At 35.3% G+C, this 22,373-nt stretch overlaps 1 protein-coding gene across 1 annotated transcript in view; it reads left to right on the top strand.

Moving 5' to 3' along the window:
- Nucleotides 1-1,531: 1,531 nt before the first annotated feature.
- LOC130171310 (ras-related protein Rab-8B) overlaps nucleotides 1,532-22,373 on the top strand; it is a 34,789-nt gene continuing 13,947 nt past the window's right edge. The window contains exons 1-7 of the mRNA XM_056379260.1: nucleotides 1,532-1,853; nucleotides 7,115-7,175; nucleotides 7,419-7,479; nucleotides 7,796-7,873; nucleotides 8,515-8,604; nucleotides 9,135-9,200; nucleotides 9,299-9,349. Of these exons, the coding sequence (XP_056235235.1) occupies nucleotides 1,730-1,853; nucleotides 7,115-7,175; nucleotides 7,419-7,479; nucleotides 7,796-7,873; nucleotides 8,515-8,604; nucleotides 9,135-9,200; nucleotides 9,299-9,349 (531 nt within the window). The 5' untranslated portion in view covers nucleotides 1,532-1,729. The remainder of the gene's footprint in view (nucleotides 1,854-7,114; nucleotides 7,176-7,418; nucleotides 7,480-7,795; nucleotides 7,874-8,514; nucleotides 8,605-9,134; nucleotides 9,201-9,298; nucleotides 9,350-22,373) is intronic.

Below are 22,373 nucleotides of genomic sequence, written 5' to 3' on the forward strand. Positions count from 1 at the left end.
CCAGGAAACAGCTCAGCTCCTGACGTCATCATCATTCCGTTAATAACGGAAGGGATCAGCTGATCGTTTCAGTTTGTTTAAATTGCTGTATCCACCAGAGTTATTTTCCCGCCCCGCAACCCTGTGAATCCTCACTGTGTAGACGGGACCAGTCCGGGACCGGGTCCTCCAAACTGGCAGCCCACACACACGCACACACCCGGAGGTCGACGTCACAGAACCACGCCCCCTATCTCCCGGCCGCACCAAGCTGTCCCGAGACACACCGGAAATTTAGCGGACTCACTTTCAGAATAAAAGCTCAGTATTTAGTCCAACTCCAGGTGATTTAATCATAATGGTCTTAGCTCACCAGAGACAGGAGACAGGAAGTGTGTTTGACCTGATACAGCGGACACTCACTGACATGAATGTGACACACCTGTCGGCTTACACAGCACATCCTCCAACACGAGCCGACAGGTGAATCAGCACCTGTCTGAACAGTACAACCTGTTCTATGCATTTTACTTTGATTTACCACAATGCATTCATTGTCATTGGTAACAGATAAACGGTAAATAGGCTTTAGGCTGTTTTAGTCTTATCGACCACTCAAAGCGCTTTACAATGGAAGCCACTTTCAGCCATTCACACACACACTCACACACTTATGGGACAGCCATTGGGGTAAGTATCTTCCCCAAGGACACTTCAACATGGAGCCAGGGATCGATCCACCGACCTTCTGATTGGTGGATGACCCGCTCTCCCTCCTGAGCCACAGCTGCTCCCATAACACCAGATCATTACATCATAATTCCTGGTCATAATCATCACATGTAATAATTAAAACCTTCTGAAATAATAAATGACGACTAAAGATTAAGAAGTAAGAACACAAGCGGATGATTTAAGTCATAATATGATCAACAAAAGCTGAACATTAATCAATCATTATCCATTAACAAACATGCACTGGAATCAATGTAAAGCTAAATAATAAAGGGCAGACCTTCAATGAACAAACACAGGTAGGAAAACAGAATACTATATATGCAATGCAGCATCTGAATTATTTTGCCATTGTTTTGTTTTGTTTTCTTATTTATTCATTTATTTAGTTTGTTTTTTTTCTTTCTCTAACATATTAATAAAGTTGTCAAGCCTGATTAATATTATAATGTTATGTGTTTATATGGTATATTATGTGGGTTGTTGCATGTAATCTAGTGTGTTGGTTTATGTTTATTGTTTGGTATTCTGGTTATTGATGTCATGTTTTATACAATAACAAACACAGGTAGGATAATAGAGTCAGAGATCATATAATAAAACCCCAAAGAAGAACCTTCAGACAAATGAAACATATTATTATGTTCAGTTAATAGATGGATTGATTTACTTGTTATTTTCGGAGAAAGCGTTAAAAATCTTTATCATTGGAGGTGATGAATAAGTTTGTGTAAAACAGACACACAGTGACGCAGCGAGAGCTGAATTCTGCTTTGTTGATTGTTGTGCTTTATTGTGAAAAGCCCCTTCCGGATGTGTGCTCCGATGTATTCCGGTTAGCTTGAAGCTGAACCGTTTCCTGCTCCAGTCGGACCCGTTTCAGTAGAAACCAGTACGGAACCAGTGCTCCCACCAAATCCAGTGAGCCCAGCAGAGTGTCGGCGGGTCGTGGAGAGGCTGAGGAGGCCGGAGGGTCCGTTATATTACCGGTAGCACCGGGACAAACGGCGGGAAAATGGCGAAGACGTACGACTATCTGTTCAAACTGCTGCTGATCGGTGACAGCGGCGTCGGTAAAACCTGCCTCCTGTTCCGGTTCAGTGAAGACGCCTTCAACACCACCTTCATCTCCACCATCGGTGAGTCCTCTCCTCACGGCGACGGCGGGGGAGCCGTTAACGGGACTGGGGGGCGGGGGCTCTAACGGTTGCCAACAGGAAAGTGAAAGCGTTTGTGGAGGAGGGGGGCAGCTGTGACAGTGACCTTTGACCTTACTGGTCAGTATAAGTCCAACATCAGGTCTAACCTGTGTTGTCAGTTGGTCAATGATCAGCTGATCAGTGGTTGTGATGGTAGTGTTAGATGTTATGACTGTGATGGTGGTGATGGGTGTGTTGGTTGTGCTGGTTGTCATGGTTATGTTGGTTGTGATGGTTGTCATGGTTATGTTGGTTGTGATGGTTGTGTTGGTTGTCATGGTTGTCATGGTTATGTTGGTTGTGCTGGTTGTCATGGTTATGTTGGTTGTGATGGTTGTCATGGTTATGTTGGTTGTGATGGTTGTGTTGGTTGTGATGGTTGTCATGGTTATGTTGGTTGTGATGATTGTGTTGGTTGTGATTTTTGCGATGGTTGTTATGGTTTGTTTTGGTCTTGATTGGTTGTTATGGTTGAGATGGTTTTGATGGTTGTCATGGTTATGTTGGTTGTGATGGTTTTTCTAGTTGTGTTGGTTGTTATGTTGTGATGGTGCGATTGTTGTGATGATTGTGTTGATTGTTATGGTTGTGATGGTTGTGTTGGTTGTGATGGTTGTGCTGGTGTTGATGGTTGTGTTGGTTGTTATGGTTGTGATGGTTTTTATGGTTGTGTTGGTTATGTTGTGATGGTACGATTGTTGTGATGGTTGTGTTGGTTGTTATGTTGTGATGGTTGTGAAAGTTGTGGTGGTTGTGATGGTTGGCATGTTGTTATGGTTGTGATGGTTTTTATGGTGTGGTTGGTTGTTATGTTGTGATGGTTACGATTGTTGTGATGTTTGTGATGGTTGTTATGTTGCAATGGTTGTTATGGTTGTGTTGGTTGTGATTTTTGTGATGGTTGTGTTGGTGTTGATGGTTGTTATGGTTGTGTGTGTGTTGATGGTTGTGATGGTTGTTTACGATTGTGATGGTTGTGTTGGTTGTGATGGTTGTGTTGGTTGTTAAGGTTGTGATGGTTGTGTTGGTGTTGATGGTTGTGATGGTTGTTTACGATTGTGATGGTTGTGTTGGTTGTACGGTTGTTATGGTTGCGATGGTTATGGTTGGCATGTTGTGGTTGTCATGGTTGTTGTGGTTGTCATGGTTGTTATGGTTTTGTTGGTTGTCGTGATGGTTGTTATGGTTGTGTTGGTGTTTATGGTTTTCATGTTGTGATGTTGTGTTGGTTGTTATGTTGCGATGGTTGTTTTGGTTGTGTTGGTTGTACGGTTGTTACTGTTGCGATAGTTGTTATGTTTGTATGGTTTTGCTGGTTGTCATGTTGTTATGGTTGCGATGGTTATCGTTGGCCTGTTGTTGTGGTTGTCATGGTTGTTGTGGTTGTGAAGGTTCTTATGGTTTTGTAGGTTATTATGTTGTGTTGGTTGTACGGTAGTTATGGTTTGCGATGGTTGCGTTGGTTGTGATGATTGGTATGTTGTTTTGGTTGTTATTGTTGTGATGGTTAAGGTTGGCAGGTTGTGGTTGTCATGGTTGTTGTGGTTGTGGAGGTTGTTATGGTTTTATAGGTTGTCATGTTGTTAAGTTGTGTTGGTTGTGCGGTTGTTATGGTTTGCGATGGTTGTTATGGTTGTGTTGGTTGTGATGGTTGGCATTTTGTGGTTGTCATGGTTGTTATGGTTGTGATGGTTGTTAGGGTTTTGTTGGTTGTCATGTTGTGATGGATGTGATGTTGTGATGGTTGTTAAAGTTGTGTGTGTGTTGATGGTTGTTATGGTTGTGTTGGTTGTCATGTTGCGATGGTTGTGATAGTACAACATTACTAGCTGTTGACCTGATAGTTCGAGCTGACAGTGAAGCGTCAGAGCGCCCTCTGCTCGATCACTAGGCTTTGACATGATGAATTAGATCTGTGTCACTGACGGTTTGAAGAATCGTTCTCTCTCTGAACTAATAAACAGTCAAACATGTTTGTCGTCCATGGTGACGTCTTCACACGTCTTATTGTGTCCAACAGAAATTACACTCTCACATTTAAGAAACTGGAGCATCTCAATTTTTGCTTAAAAATGACTGAAACTATTTTATTACCAAAGCAGCTGCTGATTCATATTCTGTCGATTGACTCGTCCATTAATTCGGCTAATTGTTGCAGCTGTAGTGAGGAATGTAGAAATGTCCTCACTACGATGGTTTGACCTGACATGGTCCTCAGAAAGATAGACATAGAGGTTCACACACACACTCTGTGTTTCCGGCGTCACGAGCGAGCAAGTGTGTCGCTCTTCTGTCTCTGGTGGAAACAGGAAGTGGAACTGTCTTCTTCTGTCTGCAGTGACACAGAGTGGCCCTGTGTATGTGTGTGTGTGTGTGTCTGTGTGTGTGTGTGTGTGGGGGGGGTAATATTACTATTACTATCTTTGTGAGGACCAGTGTCAGTTTGGTGTTTGGGATCAGGTCAGGATCAGGTTCAGGTTTGGGTGCAGAGGAATACATTATGTCAGTGAGGGTCCTCACATGAACAGACAGACGTGTGGTGTGTCTGGTATGTTGTGTGACTCTGGTTCAGGTTTGGATTCAGGTTTACAGTGAATCTGTTTCTGCTGCAGACGCTGAGGTTAAAGCTGATATTTGTGTCTGGAGGTAAAACTGATTGTACCTCTGTTAGTTAGTCCTAGTGTTTCCACTGTTTCCTGCACATTCATGTTCCCATGGTTACTGTTCTTATCTGCCTGTTACAGTCTGTTTTACACAGTGTAGTTGTGTAACCTCTTAAGACCAACATGGGTCCAGTGAAGTGGTTTCATCAGCTGTTTCTCTCGTTAGTGAAGCTGGTGGCGCTGGAGGAAGTGGAGCTGATGTTTTACATAAACATGAGTTTAGTGCTGTACAGAGAGCTGAGGTCCTGACGTCACTTCCTGTCTGGCCTCTGCTCCACTAGGTTCAGTACAACCTCTTGTTCAGCATGTCTGACTATGAAGAGAAATACGCTCAGGGTTGAACTGACATGTTAACAGCTCTGCATTTAAAAATCTGATCAATAAATGATCCAACATTGATTATTAAAATCCTCAGATTGAGCTTTACATCATCTCAAACATAAATCTGAGCTAAATGTGTGTGTCATGGTTTCTGGTTCAGTCAGCTGATGGTGTGTAAAATATCTGTGTTATTACTGTGTTATTACACTGAGCACAAAAAGTTCAGTTATCGTAACTTCATGAAACTCTCCAACGCTCTGACGTCACTGTTCCAGCTTTCTGATCTCCACTGATCTGTGGGGATCTTTATCCAAAAACATCAAGGGCTGATGGGAAATGATGTTCATTACAATGGTGGCAGCACTCACAATCTGCAGACCTCATCAGACCTGTGTCCTGTGTTACCTGTGGAAGGTTAGGTAGAGACATGGAGTCTGAGCTGGTTTAGCTATCAGTGACTCCTCTCACCTGCTCCACCTCAGTGACATCATCAGGACACACATTCTGGTTTGTCATGTTTCCCCAGTCTCTGCTGGTTTTCTCCCAGTTCAGCTGCATGAATGTGAAATGAGCTCCCACAATCCTCTGCTGCTGTGGTCAGACAGAGGATGCACTGTCACCGGTCTGCCAGGGGTCTCGTGACAGTCAGCTGACCTCTGAGTGTGTGTGTGTGTGTGTGTGTGTGTGTGTGTGTGTGTGTGTGTTGAGGACATGTGAAATGCATGTAGAGTATGTCAGTGATGTGTATTTCTTACAGACTGATCTGAATACAAAGACACATTGAACAGAGTGAAAGTGTGACTGTGTCCTGTCACGCTGTCACAGTTACTGTAACTGTACAGGGTTTTACTTCACAATCAGACTCCCCTTATAAAGTGTTAATGAATGGTTCATAACTAGTTTATTCATGAGCTTGTTAACTCTTTATAAATCATTCATAAGCTGTTACAACACATTAGATAAAAACAGCAACAGTGACCTGTTGCTTGCCAAATTGTGAGCCCACAGCATTTTTACCTGCTGCTTCTTCACATATTTGTATATGTTTTAATTTATATATATTATAATTCATGCTATCAGATGATTCTGACCCAGTATCCGTGTTTCCATTTACCTGCTGAGTTTGAAACTGAACTAAAAAAGAGTCAGAGCTCTCTGTCTCTGAATCTGAATCTCTGACAAGTCTGTTCTTGTGTCTGACAAAGAGCGCAGGGTCATGCCGGTGAACTGGTATTTTCCTGTGGTGAGCTGAGGTCATTTCCTGGATGGTGCCGGTTTGTGGGGGGAGAGGTGCAGTCAAGGGTGTGGTGATAACAATCGAGCCCTGCGCTGCCATCTTGGTGCCATGACGGAGTGCGTCTCACACGGTCTGCTGCTGTCTGACAGGATGGGGGGGCACTGAATGTGAATCGGCCATTAGGTCACAGCTATCTTCGACCCCCCCACCCCCGTTTCATCATATCAGTTAACATCAGTCAAAATCAGTTAGCATGAGCAAGAATCAGTTAGCATCAATGAAATCAGTTAGCATCGGTCAACATAACATAAGCTGGCATCAGTTAGCGTCAGTGAACATCAGTTAGCATCACATCAGTTAGCTTCATTAGCTTCAGCTCCTGTGTTTTAATGTAATCTGAGCTCTCTGTACTCCACTGGTTAAACATGTTGCTCCAGGACACTGTGGCAGGTAGTTCTGCTGTTTAGAGAATCAAACCAACACCCAGCTAAATGACCTGAAACAGGACAGGAGGCGCATTGTGAGGAGGGGGGGCCGCAGCTCAGAGCAGGAAAGGCAGGAGGAAACGGAGCTGTCAGGCTTCGTATCCGCAGCTTCTTGGAAACAGATTTTTCTCTTCAGAGCAGGAAGGAACGTTTGGTCACATTTGTTTGTTAAAAATATCTTCATTTCCTTTTTAACCACCAGAGACACGCCCCGGCAGCTGATTTAACTCCGAGCAGGGAAACTAACGCACCTCACACATCAGTGTTTGTTTTATACACCTCTCTTTGTCAGGCGGGTGGGGTTAAGAGTTAGTTTCCCCCTTGTCATCAGAGAATCAGAGACTGTCATGTCAGCGCGTTGTTTTCCTGTTGGAAACTGCTCTGAAAATACAAAGTGAAGCTGTGGATCTAACCATGGACCAACCAGGAAACAGTACCTGGAGGGGGAGTGGTCTAAACCTCAGAGCCAGATCTCATGTTTCTCTTCTCTTTCAGGAATCGACTTTAAAATCAGGACGATAGAGCTGGATGGCAAGAAGATCAAACTGCAGATCTGGTGAGTCAGATCCTGGTCCAGAACTAACCGACCCCACTGAACTCTGACCCAGTCAAGTGTCCAATGAGAGAGGAGAAATAATATATTGTTATATTCTGGTTTAATCACTGCACAGTGAAATAATCCAATAGAAAGAGAGATGCTGATCGGCTGTGAGGACAGTGTGTGTGTGTGTGTGCGTGCGTGCGTGTGTGTGTGCCGAGTCAGTCGACACTTTAACCTTGTTGCTTCCTGTTCCTGCAGGGACACGGCGGGGCAGGAGAGGTTCAGGACCATTACGACAGCCTATTACAGAGGAGCCATGGTAAGACACGCCTCCTCCTTATGTGGATTAATCAGCCGCTGAAAATAGTCCCAGACAAAGTCAAAGTTTCCTCCTGATGGTTACAGTGATCAGCTGATTGACTCTTTAAGATGAAACTTCATATTCATGAGGACTTTTTAAAGACTTTAGCAGGAACCAATGAGCTAAGAGACACGGACAGGAGGGGAGGAGTCTAGAGACAGACTAACACACTGATGTTTGAGCCTAAACAATGGGAGCTGAATGTAACTGACTGGTCAAGCACTTCCTGTGCTGATGTCACAGTTGATGTCACTTCCTGTGGTCTGTGTTTCAGGGCATCATGCTGGTGTATGACATCACCAACGAGAAGTCCTTCGACAACATCAGGAACTGGATAAGAAACATCGAGGAGGTACGACACGTCACAACATGGCTGCTAAGGGGGAGTGGGTGGGCCTCAGGTCTGTGAGCCAATGGGAAGAGAGATTTGAAGTGGTGTTGATGTCAGATGAAGTGACGGTGGATCAGACTGAGACCAGGAGCCTGTGGGTCCAGTCTCTGAACTGGTTCAGACGTTCAGACATTTACATCAGGTTATTATGAACTATGACTCACCTGTAACAGCTGACTGACCTTTGACCTGGTCAAAGCCTCTGATGCTCACACACCTGAAGGTCCAGACCTGAGGTCTGGAGTTTGCACCCTCCCTCAGTTACTGTTCATATGATCCAGGTGAGTGCTGCCACCATGTGGTTTAAATCCACCTGCACAGTCTGGACCTTCTTCTTCTCCTCATGTTGAAAGGTCATGTTTCCTCTCCTCTGTGAGGGGGAGGAGGAGGAGGAGACTGCTCTTCATCATCAGTCTGAGTGGAACGTGGTGGGGGGCGCCCTGTGTGTTTTATATGTTCTCAAAGTTAATTAAACTGACCTCGTGGAGCAGCTGATCACAGCTGGTTTGATTCCCTGATATGAGTGTGTGTCAGTAACAGCCTCCGTGTGTCTGTGTGTGTGTGTGTGTGTGTGTGTGTGTGTGTGTGTGTGTGTGTTTCAGCATGCATCCTCAGACGTGGAGAGGATGGTCCTGGGAAACAAATGTGACATGAACGACAAGAGACAAGTGTCCAAGGAGAGAGGAGAGAAGGTCAGATGTGTTTCCTAGTTTCCTACAGATGTTTCAGCTTCATCACCAGCTGCTGATGATCCGATGGTGGAGGATCTTCCTCCTAATGTCTCTGCATCATCAGGACAGTGAGGAGAAACCACTGAGCAGCTTCACGACAATGATCATCTTTATCTGTGAAACAGTGACACAGTGACACAAATCAAAACTACACAAAAACAAGTTGTAAATAAATCACTGTAGCTTCTTTAACAAGCTGCGGTTTTTTAAGTGATTTAAAATAAAATACAATATTGTTTTTCTATGATTCTAGCATCAGTGTAATGAAGCGTTTGTATTTTATTCAGGTGTTTGAATTCACTGAAACAAAGGTTCCTGTCAGGTTTTCATCAGTTTCTGTGTTGATTGTAAAACGTGAAAATGCTTCATAGTCTCAAATGTGTCAATGGGAAACAAACAGCTTGTCTGATTGATCATTAAATTGAAAAAACTGATGAGACCATGGTAAACATTAACTCTGACTGTTGTGGTTGTTGTTGTTTGTTGTTCAGTTGGCGATCGACTATGGGATTAAGTTTTTGGAAACCAGTGCAAAGTCCAGCATCAATGTGGAGGAGGTGAGTCCTGGTCCTGGTCCTGGTCCTGGTTCTGATGGGTCACCGTGATAACACACAGATTTAATAATTTCACTGTTGATGGTTTTTTCTCTCTTCAGGCCTTTTTCACACTGGCCAGAGACATCATGACCAGACTCAACAGAAAAATGGTGAGTTCACATCTGTAACATCTGTGACAGTCACAGTCTGGATGTTAGGAAGTCGTTCAGTGTGAGCACAGATGATTGGACAAATTTCCCCTGAGGTGGACAGTATGTTCTATCAATCAATATGCACACACACACACACACATACATACATATAAATGTTACATATTTATATACACATACATATATATTCATAAACACATAAATACATACACATGCATGCATAATATGAGAATATGTATGTGTGCACTTCATTAGATATGTATACAAGTATGAAAATGTGTGTATTTATGTAAGTATCTATGAATATGAGTGTGAGAATGTATGTATATGTGTGCATGAATATTTGACTCACTATAACATGACATTGTTTGACATTTTATGCCTTACTCCACTGTTTTGTGGAGGCTCCCGACCCCCCGGGGGTCGCCAGGGGGGTTGCAGAAACTTTGAAGGAAAAAGGGGGGGAAATGTGACAATAACATTTTTATATTTATTATTAATGAAAATTAAGAAACGATATTAAGAAATTATATGCTTGTTTTTTTATGTTTGCCATCATAATGTACACGTTTGTTTTTTTTGTAAATGTGCAACAGGGGGGTCCCCACCACAGACTAATGCTAATGATAATTTGGGGGTCCTTGGCATGGCAAAGTTTGGGAACCCCTGCCTTGCTCTACTAAGACGTTTATTGACATTTTTATGCAAACGACTGTTGTTGACACTTGGAGCACAAAAGGGAACCAGTGACATCATCATCCTTGTGAACGCCCACAAGAGCTTAAATACCTGGGTCTCCACAACAGAAAGTAGGACCAGTCCCAGCCTGGTCAGATGCGTACACGAACTGATGAAGCCTCTTGGATGAGAGGTGAAACGTCTTCCCAGACAAATAACCTAGTCCAGTTTTTTTCGATTTAAAAACTCCTTCAGGATGCCTTACTATACCGTTTTTTTCGGACTTTTTGTGCCTTTATTGATAATGCAGTAGAGAAAGACAGGAAATGGGGAGGCAGAGAGAGGGGGAATGACATGCAGGTAAGGGCTTGTCTAATGCGGGACTCGAACCAGGGCCATCTGCAGTGAGGACTGTAGGGGTTAGGGTTTGGGTTTGGGTTTTATACCTTAATCTAGTATGACTTTTTATACCTTAGTATACTGTAACTTTTTATGCCTTACTATACTATGACTTTTTATGTCTTTTTATGACTTACTATACTATGTCGTTTCTATGACTTTTCATGCCTTACTATACGATTACTTTTTTATGACTTTTCATGCCTTACAATAATATGACGTTTTTATGACTTTTTATTCCTTACTATACTATGACGTTTTTATTACTTTTTATACCTTACTATAATGTGACTTTTTATGCCTTACTATACAATGACTTTTTATGCCTTACTATACTATGTCGTTTCTATTACTTTTTATGTCTTATTATACTATGACTTTTTATGACTTTTCATGCCTTACAATAATATGACGTTTTTATGACTTTTTATGCCTTACTATACTATGACTTTTTATGCCTTACTATACTATGACTTTTCATGCCTTACTATACTATGACGTTTTTATGACTTTTCATGCCTTACTATACTATGACTTTTTATGCCTTACTATACTATGACTTTTCATGCCTTACTATACTATGTCGTTTTTATGACTTTTCATGCCTTACTATACTATGTCGTTTTTATGACTTTTCATGCCTTACAATAATATGACGTTTTTATGACTTTTTATGCCTTACTATACTATGACTTTTTATGCCTTACTATACTATGACTTTTCATGCCTTACTATACTATGACGTTTTTATGACTTTTCATGCCTTACTATACTATGACTTTTTATGCCTTACTATACTATGACTTTTCATGCCTTACTATACTATGACGTTTTTATGACTTTTTATGCCTTACTATACTATGACTTTTTATGCCTTACTATACTATGACTTTTCATGCCTTACTATACTATGTCGTTTTTATGACTTTTCTATACTATGTCGTTTTTATGACTTTTTATGCCTTACTATACTATGACTTTTTATGCTTTTCTATACTATGACGTTTTTATGACTTTTCTATACTATGTCGTTTTTATGACTTTTCTATACTATGTCGTTTTTATGACTTTTTATGCCTTACTATACTATGACTTTTTATGCTTTTCTGTACTATGACGTTTTTATGACTTTTCATGCCTTACAATAATATGACGTTTTTATGACTTTTTATGCCTTACTATACTATGACGTTTTTATGACTTTTTATGTCCTACTACACTATGACGTTTTATGCCTTATTATACAATTACTTTTTATGCCTTGCTATACTATGACTTTTTTCTCACTTTTTATGTCTTATTATACTATGACTTTTTATGACTTTTCATGCCTTACAATAATATGACGTTTTTATGACTTTTTATGCCTTACTATACTATGACTTTTTATGCCTTACTATACTATGTCGTTTTTATGCTTTTCTATACTATGTCGTTTTTATGACTTTTTATGCCTTACTATACTATGAAGTTTTTATGACTTTTCATGCCTTACAATAATATGACGTTTTTATGACTTTTTATGCCTTACTATACTATGACTTTTTATGCCTTACTATACTATGACGTTTTTATGACTTTTCATGCCTTACAATACTATGATGTTTTTATGACTTTTTATGCCTTACTATACTATGACTTTTCATGCCTTACTATACTATGATGTTTTTATGACTTTTTATGCCTTACTATACTATGACGTTTTTATGACTTTTCATGCCTTACAATACTATGATGTTTTTATGACTTTTTATGCCTTACTATACTATGTTGTTTTTATGACTTTTTATGCCTTACTATACTATGACTTTTCATGCCTTACTATACTATGACGTTTTTATGACTTTTCATGCCTTACAATAATATGACGTTTTTATGACTTTTTATGCCTTACTATACTATGTCGTTTTTATGCTTTTCTATACTATGTCGTTTTTATCACTTTTTATGCCTTACTATACTATGACTTTTCATTCCTGACGTTTTTATGACTTTTTATGCCTTACTATACTATGTCGTTTTTATGACTTATTATGCCTTACTATACTATGACTTTTTATGCCTTACTATACTATGACGTTTTTATGACTTTTCTATACTATGTCGTTTTTATGACTTTTCTATACTATGTCGATTTTATGACTTTTTGTGCCTTACTATACTATGACTTTTTATGCTTTTCTGTACTATGACGTTTTTATGACTTTTCATGCCTTACAATAATATGACGTTTTTATGACTTTTTATGCCTTACTATACTATGACGTTTTTATGACTTTTTATGTCCTACTACACTATGACGTTTTATGCCTTATTATACAATTACTTTTTATGCCTTGCTATACTATGACTTTTTTCTCACTTTTTATGTTTTATTATACTATGACTTTTTATGACTTTTCATGCCTTACAATAATATGACGTTTTTATGACTTTTTATGCCTTACTATACTATGACTTTTTATGCCTTACTATACTATGTCGTTTTTATGCTTTTCTATACTATGTCGTTTTTATGACTTTTTATGCCTTTTTATACTATGACTTTTCATGCCTTACTATACTATGACTTTTCATGCCTTACTGTACTATGACGTTTTAATGACTTTTCATGCCTTACAATAATATGACGTTTTTATGACTTTTTATGCCTACTATACTATGACTTTTCATGCCTTACTATACTATGACTTTTTATGTCTTTTTATGACTTTTCATGCCTTACAATAATATGACGTTTTTATGACTTTTTGTGCCTTACTATACTATGACTTTTCATTCCTGACGTTTTTATGACTTTTTATGCCTTACTATACTATGACTTTTCATGCCTCACTATACTATGTCGTTTTTATGACTTTTCATGGCTTACAATACTATGTCGTTTTTATGACTTTTCATGCCTTACTATACTATGACTTTTCATGCTTTTCTATACTATGTCGTTTTTATGACTTTTTATGCCTTACTATCCTGTGACGTTTTTATGACTTTTTATGCCTTACTATACTATGACCTTTTATGCCTTACTATACTATGTCGTTTTTATGACTTATTATGCCTTACTATACTATGACTTTTCATGCCTTACTATCCTATGACGTTTTTATGACTTTTCATGCCTTACAATAATATGACGTTTTTATGACTTTTCATGCCTTACAATAATATGACGATTTTATGACTTTTTATGCCTTACAATAATATCACGTTTTTATGACTTTTTATGCCTTACTATACTATGACTTTTCATGCTTTTTTATACTATGAAGTTTTTACGACTTTTTATGTCTTACTATGCTATGACGTTTTTATGACTTTTCATGCCTTACTATACTATGGCTTTTTTATGACTTTTTATGCGTTTCTATACTATGACTTTTCATGCTTTTCTATAATATGTCGTTTTTTATGACTTTTTATGCCTTACTATATTATGACTTTTTATGCCTTACTATAATATGACGTTTTTATGCTTTACTACACTATGTCGTTTCTATGACTTTTTATGCCTTACCATACTATGACTTTTTATGCCTTACTATAATATGACTTTTCATGCTTTTTTATACTATGTCGTTTTTATGACTTTTTATGCCTTACTATCCTGTGACGTTTTTATGACTTTTTATGCCTTGCTATATTATGACTTTTTATGCCTTACTATACTATGACTTTTCATGCCTTACTATACTATGACGTTTTTATGACTTTTTATGCCTTAGTATACTAAGAATTTTCATGCCTTACTATACTATGACGTTTTTATGACTTATTATGCCTTACTATACTATGACTTTTCATGCCTTACTATACTACGACGTTTTTATGACTTTTCATGCCTTACAGTAATATGACGTTTTTATGACTTTTCATGCCTTACTATACTATGACTTTTCATGCCTTACTATACTGACGTTTTTATGACTTTTCATGCCTTACAATAATATGACGTTTTTATGACTTTTTATGCCTTACTATACTATGACTTTTTATGCCTTACTATACTATGTCGTTTTTATGCTTTTCTATACTATGTCGTTTTTATGACTTTTTATGCCTTACTATACTATGACTTTTCATGCCTTACTATACAATGACTTTTTTATGACTTTTTATGCCTTATTATACTATGACTTTTTATGACTTTTCATGCCTTACAATAATATGACGTTTTTATGACTTTTCATGCCTTACAAAAATATGACGTTTTTATGACTTTTTATGCCTTACTATACTATGACTTTTCATGCCTTACTATACTATGACGTTTTTATGACTTTTCATGCCTTACAATAATATGACGTTTTTATGACTTTTCATGCCTTACTATACTATGACTTTTTATGACTTTTCATGGCTTACAATAATATCACGTTTTTATGACTTTTAATGCCTTAGTATACTATGACGTTTTTATGACTTTTTATGCCTTACTATACTATGACTTTTTATGCTTTTCTATACTATGTCGTTTTTATGCTTTTCTATACTATGTGGTTTTTATGACTTTTTATGCCTTACTATACTATGACTTTTCATGCCTTACTATACTATGACGTTTTTATGACTTTTCATGCCTTACAATAATATGACGTTTTTATGACGTTTTTATGCCTTACTATACTATGTCGTTTTTATGCTTTTCTATACTATGACGTTTTTATGACTTTTTATGCCTTACTCTACTGTGACGTTTTTATGACTTTTCATGCCTTCCAATAATATGACGTTTTTATGACTTTTCATGCCTTACAATAATATGACGTTTTTATGACTTTTTATGCCTTACTATACTATGACTTTTTATGCCTTACTATACTATGACGTTTTTATGACTTTTTATGCCTTACAATACTATGTCGTTTTTATGCTTTTCTATACTATGAAGTTTTTATGACTTTTTATGCCTTACTATACTATGACTTTTCATGCCTTACTATACTATGACGTTTTTATGACTTTTCATGCCTTACAATAATATGACGTTTTTATGACTTTTCATGCCTTACAATACTATATCGTTTTTATGACTTTTTATGCCTTACTATACTATGACTTTTTACGCCTTACTATACTATGACGTTTTTATGACTTTTCATGCCTTACAATAATATGACGTTTTTATGACTTTTTATGCCTTACTATACTATGACTTTTTATGCCTTACTATACTATGTCGTTTTTATGCTTTTCTATACTATGAAGTTTTTATGACTTTTTATGCCTTACTATACTATGAGTTTTCATATCTTACTATACAATGACTTTTTTATGACTTATTATGCCTTATTATACTATGACTTTTTTATGACTTTTTATGCCTTACTATACTATGACTTTTTATGCCTTACTATACTATGACGTTTTTATGACTTTTCATGCCTTACAATAATATGACGTTTTTATGACTTTTTATGCCTTACTATACTATGTCGTTTTTATGCTTTTCTATACTATGTGGTTTTTATGACTTTTTATGCCTTACTATACTATGACTTTTCATGCCTTTTCATGCCTTACAATAATATCACGTTTTTATGACTTTTAATGCCTTAGTATACTATGACGTTTTTATGACTTTTTATGCCTTACTATACTATGACTTTTTATGCTTTTCTATACTATGTCATTTTTATGACTTTTTATAACTTACTATACTATGACTTTTCATGCCTTACAATACTATGACGTTTTTATGACTTTTCATGCCTTACAATAATATGACGTTTTTATGCCTTACTATACTATGTCGTTTTTATGACTTTTTATGCCTTACTCTACTGTGACGTTTTTATGACTTTTTATGCCTTACTATACTATGACTTTTCTATCTTTTCTATACTATGTCGTTTTTATGACTTTTTATGCCTTACTATCCTGTGACGTTTTTATGACTTTTTATGCCTTGCTATATTATGACTTTTTATGCCTTACTATACTATGACTTTTCATGCCTTACTATACTATGACGTTTTTATGACTTTTTATGCCTTAGTATACTAAGAATTTTCATGCCTTACTATACTATGACGTTTTTATGACTTTCTATACTATGTCGTTTTATCACTTTTTATGCCTTACTATACTATGACTTTTCATTCCTGACGTTTTTATCACTTTTTATGCCTTACTATACTATGTCGTTTTTATAACTTATTATGCCTTACTATACTATGACTTTTCATGCCTTACTATACTATGACGTTTTTATGACTTTTTATGCCTTACTCTACTGTGACGTTTTTATGCTTTTCTATACTATGACGTTTTTATGACTTTTTATGCCTTACTCTACTGTGACGTTTTTATGACTTTTCATGCCTTCCAATAATATGACGTTTTTATGACTTTTTTATGACTTTTCATGCCTTACAATAATATGACGTTTTTATGACTTTTTATGCCTTACTATACTATGACTTTTTATGCCTTACTATACTATGTCGTTTTTATGCTTTTCTATACTATGAAGTTTTTATGACTTTTTATGCCTTACTATACTATGACTTTTCATGCCTTACTATACTATGACGTTTTTATGACTTTTCATGCCTTACAATAATATGACGTTTTTATGACTTTTCATGCCTTACAATACTATATCGTTTTTATGACTTTTTATGCCTTACTATACTATGACTTTTTACGCCTTACTATACTATGACGTTTTTATGACTTTTCATGCCTTACAATAATATGACGTTTTTATGACTTTTTATGCCTTACTATACTATGACTTTTTATGCCTTACTATACTATGTCGTTTTTATGCTTTTCTATACTATGAAGTTTTTATGACTTTTTGTGCCTTACTATACTATGAGTTTTCATATCTTACTATACAATGACTTTTTTATGACTTATTATGCCTTATTATACTATGACTTTTTTATAACTTTTTATGCCTTACTATACTATGACTTTTTATGCCTTACTATACTATGACGTTTTTATGACTTTTCATGCCTTACAATAATATGACGTTTTTATGACTTTTTATGCCTTACTATACTATGACTTTTCATGCCTTTTCATGCTTACAATAATATCACGTTTTTATGACTTTTAATGCCTTAGTATACTATGACGTTTTTATGACTTTTTATGCCTTACTATACTATGACTTTTTATGCTTTTCTATACTATGTCATTTTTATGACTTTTTATAACTTACTATACTATGACTTTTCATGCCTTACAATACTATGACGTTTTTATGACTTTTTTATGACTTTTCATGCCTTACAATAATATGACGTTTTTATGCCTTACTATACTATGTCGTTTTTATGACTTTTTATGCCTTACTCTACTGTGACGTTTTTATGACTTTTTATGCCTTACTATACTATGACTTTTCTATCTTTTCTATACTATGTCGTTTTTATGACTTTTTATGCCTTACTATCCTGTGACGTTTTTATGACTTTTTATGCCTTGCTATATTATGACTTTTTATGCCTTACTATACTATGACTTTTCATGCCTTACTATACTATGACGTTTTTATGACTTTTTATGCCTTAGTATACTAAGAATTTTCATGCCTTACTATACTATGACGTTTTTATGACTTTCTATACTATGTCGTTTTATCACTTTTTATGCCTTACTATACTATGACTTTTCATGCCTTTTCATGCCTTACAATAATATCACGTTTTTATGACTTTTAATGCCTTAGTATACTATGACGTTTTTATGACTTTTTATGCCTTACTATACTATGACTTTTTATGCCTTACTATACTATGTCGTTTTTATGCTTTTCTATACTATGAAGTTTTTATGACTTTTTATGCCTTACTATACTATGACTTTTCATGCCTTACTATACTATGACGTTTTTATGACTTTTCATGCCTTACAATAATATGACGTTTTTATGACTTTTCATGCCTTACAATACTATATCGTTTTTATGACTTTTTATGCCTTACTATACTATGACTTTTTACGCCTTACTATACTATGACGTTTTTATGACTTTTCATGCCTTACAATAATATGACGTTTTTATGACTTTTTATGCCTTACTATACTATGACTTTTTATGCCTTACTATACTATGTCGTTTTTATGCTTTTCTATACTATGAAGTTTTTATGACTTTTTATGCCTTACTATACTATGAGTTTTCATATCTTACTATACAATGACTTTTTTATGACTTATTATGCCTTATTATACTATGACTTTTTTATGACTTTTTATGCCTTACTATACTATGACTTTTTATGCCTTACTATACTATGACGTTTTTATGACTTTTCATGCCTTACAATAATATGACGTTTTTATGACTTTTTATGCCTTACTATACTATGACTTTTCATGCCTTTTCATGCCTTACAATAATATCACGTTTTTATGACTTTTAATGCCTTAGTATACTATGACGTTTTTATGACTTTTTATGCCTTACTATACTATGACTTTTTATGCTTTTCTATACTATGTCATTTTTATGACTTTTTATAACTTACTATACTATGACTTTTCATGCCTTACAATACTATGACGTTTTTATGACTTTTCATGCCTTACAATAATATGACGTTTTTATGCCTTACTATACTATGTCGTTTTTATGACTTTTTTATGCCTTACTCTACTGTGACGTTTTTATGACTTTTTATGCCTTACTATACTATGACTTTTCTATCTTTTCTATACTATGTCGTTTTTATGACTTTTTATGCCTTACTATCCTGTGACGTTTTTATGACTTTTTATGCCTTGCTATATTATGACTTTTTATGCCTTACTATACTATGACTTTTCATGCCTTACTATACTATGACGTTTTTATGACTTTTTATGCCTTAGTATACTAAGAATTTTCATGCCTTACTATACTATGACGTTTTTATGACTTTCTATACTATGTCGTTTTATCACTTTTTATGCCTTACTATACTATGACTTTTCATTCCTGACGTTTTTATCACTTTTTATGCCTTACTATACTATGTCGTTTTTATAACTTATTATGCCTTACTATACTATGACTTTTCATGCCTTACTATACTATGACGTTTTTATGACTTTTTATGCCTTACTCTACTGTGACGTTTTTATGACTTTTTATGCCTTACTATACTATGACTTTTCTATCTTTTCTATACTATGTCGTTTTTATGACTTTTTATGCCTTACTATCCTGTGACGTTTTTATGACTTTTTATGCCTTGCTATATTATGACTTTTTATGCCTTACTATACTATGACTTTTCATGCCTTACTATACTATGACTTTTTTATGACTTATTATGCCTTATTATACTATGACTTTTTTATGACTTTTTATGCCATACTATACTATGACTTTTTATGCCTTACTATACTATGACGTTTTTATGACTTTTCATGCCTTACAATAATATGACGTTTTTATGACTTTTTATGCCTTACTATACTATGTCGTTTTTATGCTTTTCTATACTATGTGGTTTTTATGACTTTTTATGCCTTACTATACTATGACTTTTCATGCCTTTTCATGCCTTACAATAATATCACGTTTTTATGACTTTTAATGCCTTAGTATACTATGACGTTTTTATGACTTTTTATGCCTTACTATACTATGACTTTTTATGCTCTTCTATACTAATTCATTTTTATGACTTTTTATAACTTACTATACTATGACTTTTCATGCCTTACTATACTATGACGTTTTTATGACTTTTCATGCCTTACAATAATATGACGTTTTTATGCCTTACTATACTATGTCGTTTTTATGACTTTTTATGCCTTACTCTACTGTGACGTTTTTATGACTTTTTATGCCTTACTATACTATGACTTTTCTATCTTTTCTATACTATGTCGTTTTTATGACTTTTTATGCCTTACTATCCTGTGACGTTTTTATGACTTTTTATGCCTTAATATAATATGACGTTTTTATGCCTTACTATACTATGTCGTTTTTATGACTTTTTATGCCTTACTCTACTGTGACGTTTTTATGACTTTTTATGCCTTACTATACTATGACTTTTCATGCCTTACTATACTATGACGTTTTTATGACTTTTTATGCCTTAGTATACTAAGAATTTTCATGCCTTACTATACTATGACGTTTTTATGACTTTCTATACTATGTCGTTTTATCACTTTTTATGCCTTACTATACTATGACTTTTCATTCCTGACGTTTTTATCACTTTTTATGCCTTTCTATACTATGTCGTTTTTATAACTTATTATGCCTTACTATACTATGACTTTTCATGCCTTACTATACTATGACGTTTTTATGACTTTTTATGCCTTACTCTACTGTGACGTTTTTATGACTTTTTATGCCTTACTATACTATGACTTTTCTATCTTTTCTATACTATGTCGTTTTTATGACTTTTTATGCCTTACTATCCTGTGACGTTTTTATGACTTTTTATGCCTTGCTATATTATGACTTTTTATGCCTTACTATACTATGACTTTTCATGCCTTACTATACTATGACGTTTTTATGACTTTTTATGCCTTAGTATACTAAGAATTTTCATGCCTTACTATACTATGACGTTTTTATGACTTTCTATACTATGTCGTTTTTATGACTTTTTTTGCCTTACTATGCTATGACTTTTCATTCCTGACGTTTTTATGACTTTTTATGCCTTATTATATTATGCCTTTTTTATGACTTATTATGCCTTTATATACTATGACTTTTCATGCCTTACTATACTATGACGTTTTTATGACTTTTCATGCCTTACAATAATATGACGTTTTTATGACTTTTCATGCCTTACAATACTATATCGTTTTTATGACTTTTCATGCCTTACTATACTATGACGTTTTTATGCTTTTCTATACTATGTCATTTTATCACTTTTTATGCCTTACTATACTATGACTTTTCATTCCTGACGTTTTATGACTTTTTATGCCTTACTATACTATGTCGTTTTTATAACTTATTATGCCTTACTATACTATGACTTTTCATGCCTTACTATACTATGACGTTTTTATGACTTTTCATGCCTTACAGTAATATGACGTTTTTATGACTTTTCATGCCTTACTATACTATGACTTTTCATGCCTTACTATACTATGACGTTTTTATGACTTTTCATGCCTTACAATAATATGACGTTTTTATGACTTTTTATGCCTTACTATACTATGACTTTTTATGCCTTACTATACTATGACTTTTCATGCTTTTCTATACTATGTCGTTTTTATGACTTTTTATGCCTTACTATACTATGACTTTTTTATGACTTTTCATGCCTTACTATACAATGACTTTTTTATGACTTTTTATGCCTTATTATACTATGACGTTTTTATGACTTTTCATGCCTTACAATAATATGACGTTTTTATGACTTTTCATGCCTTACAAAAATATGACGTTTTTATGACTCTTCATGCCTTACAATAATATGACGTTTTTATGACTTTTCATGCCTTACAATAATATGACGTTTTTATGACTTTTTATGCCTTACTATACTATGACGTTTTTATGACTTTTCATGGCTTACAATAATATGACGTTTTTATGACTTTTTATGCCTTACTATACTATGACTTTTCATGCCTTACTATACTATGACGTTTTTATGACTTTTCATGCCTTACAATAATATGACGTTTTTATGACTTTTCATGCCTTACAATACTATATCGTTTTTATGACTTTTTATGCCTTACTATACTATGACTTTTCATGCCTTACTATACTATGACGTTTTTATGACTTTTCATGCCTTACAAAAATATGACGTTTTTATGACTTTTTATGCCTTACTATACTATGACTTTTCATGCCTTACTATACTATGACGTTTTTATGACTTTTCATGCCTTACTATATTATGATTTTTTTTTGACTTTTCATGCCTTACAATAATATGCCGTTTTTATGACGTTTTTATGACTTTTTATGCCTACTATA

This window comes from Seriola aureovittata, chromosome 1 (genome assembly GCF_021018895.1).
Source record: "Seriola aureovittata isolate HTS-2021-v1 ecotype China chromosome 1, ASM2101889v1, whole genome shotgun sequence".
NCBI classification, from domain to species: Eukaryota; Metazoa; Chordata; class Actinopteri; order Carangiformes; family Carangidae; genus Seriola; species Seriola aureovittata.